Source organism: Cyprinodon tularosa, unplaced genomic scaffold (genome assembly GCF_016077235.1).
Source record: "Cyprinodon tularosa strain WSP-4 unplaced genomic scaffold, ASM1607723v1 ctg276, whole genome shotgun sequence".
Taxonomy (NCBI): Eukaryota; Metazoa; Chordata; class Actinopteri; order Cyprinodontiformes; family Cyprinodontidae; genus Cyprinodon; species Cyprinodon tularosa.
Genome location: NW_024038981.1, coordinates 623,427 through 630,920, shown reverse-complemented (window position 1 = coordinate 630,920; position 7,494 = coordinate 623,427). Strand labels below are relative to the sequence as shown.

The window sequence follows — 7,494 nt, the reverse complement described above, 5'->3', positions numbered from 1 at the left end:
CTGAAATCTGCCTGCCGGCTCTCAGGAGCTCATCTGAAGAATCTGCTGTCTGAACCTGCCTGCCCGCCGTCAAGAAGAGTATCGGGAGTACCTCTGGATCTGAACACAAATAAGTCTTTCATTATTTTTACATTATATTACAATTAAGTCTTTCATAAATTGGTCTAAATCTGTAATACTATCAATTAATTGCTCTCTACAAAATCCCTCAGGTCTACAATTGCAATCAGGAAATATCAAATATTTGGGAATTACTGTGTCATCTAAACTAGCTGAGTTACCAAAACTCAACCACATCCCTCTTTTAAAGAAAATAGAAGAGGACCTAGAAAGATGGAAATCGCTTCCGATCTCCCTTATGGGTCGGGTAGCCTCAATTAAAATGATGGTCTTACCCAGAATTAACTACCTATTTTCAATGATCCCAAATAAACCATCAACCGAATGGTTTAAATCTCTAGATTCTTCCATCTCTAAATTTCTTTGGAAGGACAAACCCCCTCGTATCAGCTTAAAAACACTACAGAAAACTAAAGACAGAGGGGGACTAGATTTACCTAACTTCCAACACTACTATTTAGCAAATAGATTACAATACATCTCTAAATGGATAAAACATAATCCCTTAGATGAGCCCTGGATAGACACAGAACAGGATATATGCAGTAATATAATAATCTCAGATTTGCCGTTTATTAGCTCTAAGATCAAACGGCACCCATGTTTCAAAAATATTAACATCAGCTCTTCCCTGACAGCATGGTGGGAATTTCTAAAAATAACGAAGTCATCACTTATCCCGTGCAGTCGTACACCCATCTGGAATAACCCTGACATTCTACAAAACAATAATGTGTTAAACTTTCCATACTGGAAGAATAAAGGTATTACATATCTGGATCATTTGTTTGAAGGTACGGAGTTTATCACATTCGCTAGATTAAACTTGCAATATGGCATTAACAAAAATAAATTCTTAGAATATGAGCAAATCAAAGCTATAATTAGACATAAATTTAAGCATATTGATGGAGGTTTAATAATTCCAACTAAAATATCAGAGTTTCTAGAGTTAACCCCCCCCAAACTACTGTCTAAGTTATACAGGACACTGACTAAACTGGATGATACAATATCTCTTCCTATTACTAAATGGGAGGAGGATTTATCAGTCAGCTTTGAACAAAACATCTGGGCTCAGATATGTCTAAGAACGTTTAACATGACTAGAAACCCCAATTTACAATTAATACAATACAAAATCCTCCACAGAGTGCACTATACAGGTCAAAGATTATTCAAGATGGGTTTTGCGCAATCTAACATCTGTCCACAGTGCACAGGCAATCAACTTGATAATTATTTTCACGCGTTATGGTTATGCACGCCGGTTCAGAGATTCTGGGTACAGGTATGTAAGGATCTATCACTGTGCCTGGGTTGTAAAATCCCAATTTCCCCTTCAGTTTGCTTGCTGGGTGACTTTGAGGGAAGCTCTATGGGAAAAAAATCGGTTTGTTTGGCATTCACTGCATTATGTATCGCAAAGAAAACTATCCTCATGAATTGGAAAAGTAAGGATAAACTCCACATCAATCAGTACAGAGATCTGTTGTTGGATCATATTAATCTTGAGACAGCATCTGCATCCCCATCAGACCGATCTCTCTGGGCTCCCTTGATCGGCTCCATCACTTAGTGTAGTGGGGGGCTATGGGGTGCGTCTTGTGGGGCGCGGGGGCTAGTTCGGGGGTCCTTGGGTCCTGGGGGCTCGGGGGGGTGCTCGGAGCGGGGTGCCTGGCGGGTCTGGCCCGGGGGACTGTTGCCCCCGTCGGGGCGAGGTCTGGGGCGCCGCGGGGGGGTCCTGCGGTGGCCGCGTCCGGTGCTCTTGGGGGGTTCTGTGGTGGCGGACGTGGGCTACTGGCCTGGTAGCTGTGCTGCTGCTGGGTGGGGCTGGGCGCCGGGCATCGGTTCTTTTGTGGTGCTGGCCGGGGTGCTTCTGCTCTGCGGGGCGTCGGGGCGTACCTCGTCTTCCGGTGCCGGGTTGCGGTGGTTGGCCGTGGTGCTTGCCCTGGTTGCGTCATCCGGGGGGGTGCGTGGGTGGTCGCGCCTGTGGCCGGGGTTCATGTGTGTCTGTTGTGGGCTGGTTGCGGGCGTCGGGGGTCCCTTTGGAGTGCCCCCGGGTCGGGGTGTGGCTTCGCTCTGTTGGGGCGGGTGCCGGTGGCGCGTGGTGCGGTGCATCGTGCGCGGTTTGGGAGTGGAGGGTTGCTCGGTGTTTGGCCGCGGGGGGGGGGACGGGCCGTGGCCGGCGTGGCCGTCCTCCTCTCGGCGGCCTGTGGGTGGTGCGGGGCCGGAGCGGGGTGGGTCGTGCTGCTTTCGCGCCGGGCGCGGCGGGAGTGGTGGGGTTGCGTCTGCTGCTCTCTTTTTGCTGCTTGTGCCGGCTTCTGGAGGCTGGGGCGGCCTTGCTGCTCTGGCTCTCTGGCGTGCGCCGGGTGGTGCTGCTCTGTCCTTTGCTTTGCCTTGCGGCTGTGTTTGCTGTGGTCGGTGGGGGCGGGGTGGTTTCGTTGTGTTTTTGGGTGGGGGAGTCCGCCTGGGGGCTTGGTTGGTGCCGTCGGTTCGTCCATGTCGGCCTTCCGGTGTTGTTTCTGTTGGGGCTGCTCGGGCCCGCGCATGCCGGCGGTGCGCTGCCGGGGGGGTTCCTGTTTGGCGGGCTTGCTTGTCTCCTGGGAGGGCAGGCATGTTGACTTTTCTGGGGAGGAGCATCTGGGTGGAGGGGTCCTCGTGGTGTGGCGGTGGGTGTTGGGCACTGGCTTGTTTGCGGCCGTTCTTCTCCAGTGAGGGGGAGATTATTATTATTATTATTTTTATTTTTTTTTTTGTGGGAGGGGGGGTGTGGGCGGGGGGGTCGGGGCTTGGAGTGGGGCTCGGGATTTGCGCTTTGCTGTGTTGTGTGGCTTTCTTCTTCTTCGGATTGGTGCTGTGGGACTGGTGTCGGGGGGAGTCGTTCGGGGGCCGGGGTCGGGGTGGGGGCGCTGGGGCCGGCGCCGGGGGTTTTTGGGCATTGCCTGGCCCTACTTCTGGGTGGGTCTGGGGTGGGTCCTGGGGTCTGGGATCCCTGGGGCGCATTGCCCTTTGGTGGGGGCCCCGGTGGGGTTTCGGGGGTTCGGGTTCTGTGGGGAGTGCTGCTTGGGTTCTGGGCCGGTGTACGCCCGGCTGTCTGCCCCTGCTGCCACGGCCTCTGGTGTGCCGGGGTGCCTCGGGGCCTGCTGGGCTGGGGGGGGGGGCATGGACATTACCACCTATGGCATGGGCTTCCCCCCTCACGGGTTTGCACTCTGTATGTGGGGGATGGGGTGGGAGGGGGAGTAGGTATGATCTCGGCCTGGATGTCTTCTGTCGCTTGTGTGGTGAGTAGCTTGATTGTTATTGTAGGGGAGGGATTACATCTCCGGAGGGGGGGTGGGGGGTGGTGATAGTGGGAAGAAGATCTTGGAAGCGCTTTGGGTCTTCCCTTGGGGCCTCGGATCCCTGGGGCCTGGGACTGGATCCGCTTCGGGGTGGGGCTGGCTGTTGTTTGGGGATTTTCGGTGTCGGTGCCGGTGCCTTCGCTACGATGCCGGTTCCTGGGCGGTGTTTTTTTTTCCTATGCCGGTTCTGTGGTATCGGTTCGGGGGGGGGGGGGGGGAGCTGCACGGCATAGTGGGGTGCGGGTCTTGGGTCCTGTTTTGGGCCGCGGTTTATCCGCTCGCACTTCTCCTCTTGCATATTTATTTTAATTGTAATTATAAATGTATTAATTAATTAATTTATTTACCTATTTATTTATTTTTTATTTATTTATTTATGTTTTTTTCTTTCTTTCTTTTTTTTTCTCTTCCTCGGTGGGGGGGAGCGGTTGCGGGCGGGTCGGTGTCTGGTGTCCGCTGTCGCATTGTGGGGGCTCCTTTTTTTTTTTTTTTTTGTGGGGGTTTTGGCATGTCTGTTTTCTCGGGGGGCGGGCGGGCCTGCTGGGTGAGGGTCCTGCTGGCGGCGCGCCGCTGGTGTGTGGTGGTCCGGGCGGCTTCGGTGGGGGTGGTGTTGGGGGGCCGATGTGGGCGGGCTGGCTGCGCTGGCTGGGTATACGGGTCGGTTTTCCCTCTTGGAGGCATGGCGGAGCTGCTCTGTTCCCGCTGATCGCGGCGGGTGGGGCTGCGGGGCGGGTGGGGGCTTGGAGTGGCTATGGCCGGCGCGTGTTGGGGGGCCGGGGCGGCGGAGCTGCTCTGGCCGCCCGCGGCGGGGGGGGGGGGGGGGGGGGGGGGTGGGGGGCGGCGGACGTGGCTGTGCTGCTTTGGCTTCGTCCGGAGGGGGAGCGGCGTGGTTCGCTCCGCTCTGGCTTTGTGCTGCCCCTCGGGCTGCTGGGGGGAGGTGGTGGTTGCGCCGGCTGCGGTCTGCTTTTCTTGCGGTTTTGCGCCGGCCCGCTTTTCTGCTCTCGGGCGGATTCTGTGCGCGGTGTGTTTCGTTGCGCGCTGTTGGCATCGGTCTTGGTGGGGTGGGGCTGCGCTTTTGGCCGGGGGGGGCGTTTTAGGGGCGGTTGCCCCGTGTCTTAGCCCTCTGCCAACTTCTTGCCTCTGGACCCTCCTGGTTCCCTCCCTCTGCTGCTTCACCTGAACCCCGTCACAGGTACAACCCTGCTCAATACCTCTGACAAAGATCCTCTGCATCCTGGCTAACCAAACTGTCCCTCTCTACAGAGAGTCCTGTGTGACAAGTCCTGGATCATTTACCCACATCTGTCAAATAACCTTGTGTTTATTTTCAATAAACAGTTGAACTTTTTATCTGTCTCCGAGTTGTTCTGCATGTGGGTTAGAAATCTGAATCCCATCATGACAGTTGACCTGGATGAAGATACACAAGGAAAACGAGGGTTTCCTTTATGCTCAATATCTTCACAGTGAGAAGGAAAAAAAAAACAGTGAAAAAAAATACTGGTATCTTAATTACTGGTGTATTTTTAAATCTTTCAGGATCAAAGGCTGAAAATAAACCACAGCAACACATAAAAGCCCTCTGACAGGAATCCTGAGATATGAGAGCAGCTGACACCAGATCAAAACAACAGGCAACTTGCCAATAAAGATCAAATAAAAACCAGTTCAACCAGGAAAATGCCAAGAATGAAAATGTTCTCACACCCATAAAAACATACATAACCAAAACATTTAGCATTTGTAATGGAACATGTTGTGGGCTGCTTAACACTAGAACTGCCAAACAATACAAACTCAGTTCCTGCAGTCTGGTATGACTAGTTTAAGGTATGGTGGGGGATGTTCTTTTTCCAGATCATCTAAATCAGTGGTCCTCCTAATTGTTAATCATTCTGGTGATATGTTTACATACTGTAAGGCCGTCCTATATTTCTCCATGTTCACGTACCGGTGGTGAGTCTGACATAGTGGAAAAATTGGAAATCTTCTTTTGTAAAGAAGGCTTGTATGAGTGATCTAAACAGCAACTTTTAAACATAGGAGAAATGGGCTTGCGCATGCCTTTACACCCGTTTAATAGGCGTTCCCTCTCAGGAGCGAGTACAAGGTTGTGCATGTGCTTTTTTTTTAAGTGGAGCGGTTAAGTCTTTTAAAAAATTTATGAAAAATCCTCCAGTATACCTTTAACGTGACCAGGGACGTGGCTAGACCTATTTTAGGGTGGCTGAAGTCATCCCTTCGTTGGTATTAGCCACCCCATAATTATTTTGCGATTTTTATTGTTATTTTTTTATTTATTGATTTTTTTTCCATATAACCCCAAACAATTGCAGTAAAGCACTGAAAACGAGCCACCAAGAAGGCAAGTTAATCTGAAGATAAGTTCCTGTTAGTTTATTTACAAACACAATTATTTATACAATTATTAATATCGTTAGGATATTCATTTCCTTCATTGGCTCCGCGTCCAGCGTCACGTCACGTGGTACACGGCCATCAACTGGACCATAGCAGCTGTGCAGTGCAGCAACAGCGCGCCGGGGGGGAAAAGGACACAGAAGGCGGTGATTGAACTCAACAAACAAAGACGGCGGTAGGAGCTAATTTGGCGGATCACATAAGCTGTACATTGACTGTAGTAGCATGGCTTCTACATCAGGAGGAAGTAGTGGAAATGAAATGGAGTGGATGTTATCGAGGTCAGCAAGAATGAAAAGAGCAATCAGAAAGAGACATGAAAGGGCAAGAAGTTGGTCGGATGAAAGTGAGCTAGGAGCGGAAGGAAGTAAAAGGACAAAAATAAACCAGAGAGTGAGTTCACGGGAACAAGATAACAGTAATACAGAAGTGGAATACAAAGTTGTGGTGGAATTTCAGCAAGAAAGGGGTTATATTCATCCGATAAAGATAACCAAAGCAATAGAGGAAGAGATAGGGAAAATCAAAACGGCCAGAATCATGAACAACAGAAAAGTGATAATTCAAGCTATCAGTGAGGCACAACAACAGAAGATAATCAAAATGAAAACTCTGATGGGAGAACGAGTTAAATCACATATACCAGGTTTTATGGCAAGGTTGAGAGGAGTAATCTCAGGAGTTCCACTTGAAATGACAATGGAGGAGGTGAAGAATGAAATCAAAGGAGGGAAAATAACAAATGCCACCAGGATTAAAAGTAGAAGAGAAGGGGAACTCAAAGACACTATGGCTGTGATATTGCAGTTTGAAAATAACATGCCAGAAAATATACAGCTAGGATTTATGAACTATAAAGTTAGAGAGTACATCCCGAAACCGCTCAGATGTTTTACCTGCCAAAGAATGGGACACATTGCAAAAGATTGTAAGGGAAAAATTAGATGTGCAAGATGTGGAGGACCACATGAATTTGGAAAGTGTGACAAAGACGCCAAAATCAAATGCTGTAACTGTGGTGGTGAGCATAGTGCAGCCTATGGTGGATGTATAGTTCAAAGGGAAGCTAGAGAAGCCCAGAAAATAAAGATAACAGAAAGAGTTTCTTACGCAGAAGCATTAAAAAGAATAAAGAAAGATAGTAAAAGAGGAATGAGGCTGGGAGAAGCAGATCAAAGTTACACTTCTCAGAACACAAATCAAGGAATGAATGGTCAGAGACAAATACTAATGCCAACAACAAATACAAATAATACATGTTTACATAAATGTAAAATAGAGGAAAATACAATGATGGTGAAAAAAGAAAACTTTGTAGCATTTATATGTCATGTTATTAATGTTACAGTCCAAATGAAGAAGAAAAGTGATAAAATAAAAGAAATAGTAACAGCAGCAGGGAGATTCCTAGATATGAAAGAAATTCAAGCAGATCAAATACATACCATTTTGAGTGCCACTGAAATAACAGAAAATGGTCAGGATTAGGATACAAGCTTTATTGATGGTCATTCATATTCTACAATGGAATGCCAGAAGTATAATAGCTAATGGACAAGAATTTAAAAAGTATATTTATGAATTAGAAGTAATACCAGATGTAATA

The 7,494-nt window shown here is 48.8% G+C and overlaps 1 protein-coding gene across 1 annotated transcript; it reads right to left on the bottom strand.

Moving 5' to 3' along the window:
- Positions 1 to 2,080: 2,080 nt before the first annotated feature.
- On the bottom strand, positions 2,081 to 4,700 carry LOC119786629 (serine/arginine repetitive matrix protein 1-like). Its single transcript, XM_038290124.1, has 3 exons — positions 4,606 to 4,700; positions 2,808 to 2,923; positions 2,081 to 2,763 (listed from the first exon to the last, which is right to left on the bottom strand). Exons 1-3 carry the CDS (start codon positions 4,698 to 4,700, stop codon positions 2,081 to 2,083), a joined length of 894 nt encoding a protein of 297 aa, XP_038146052.1.
- Between the last annotated feature and the right edge of the window lie 2,794 nt (positions 4,701 to 7,494).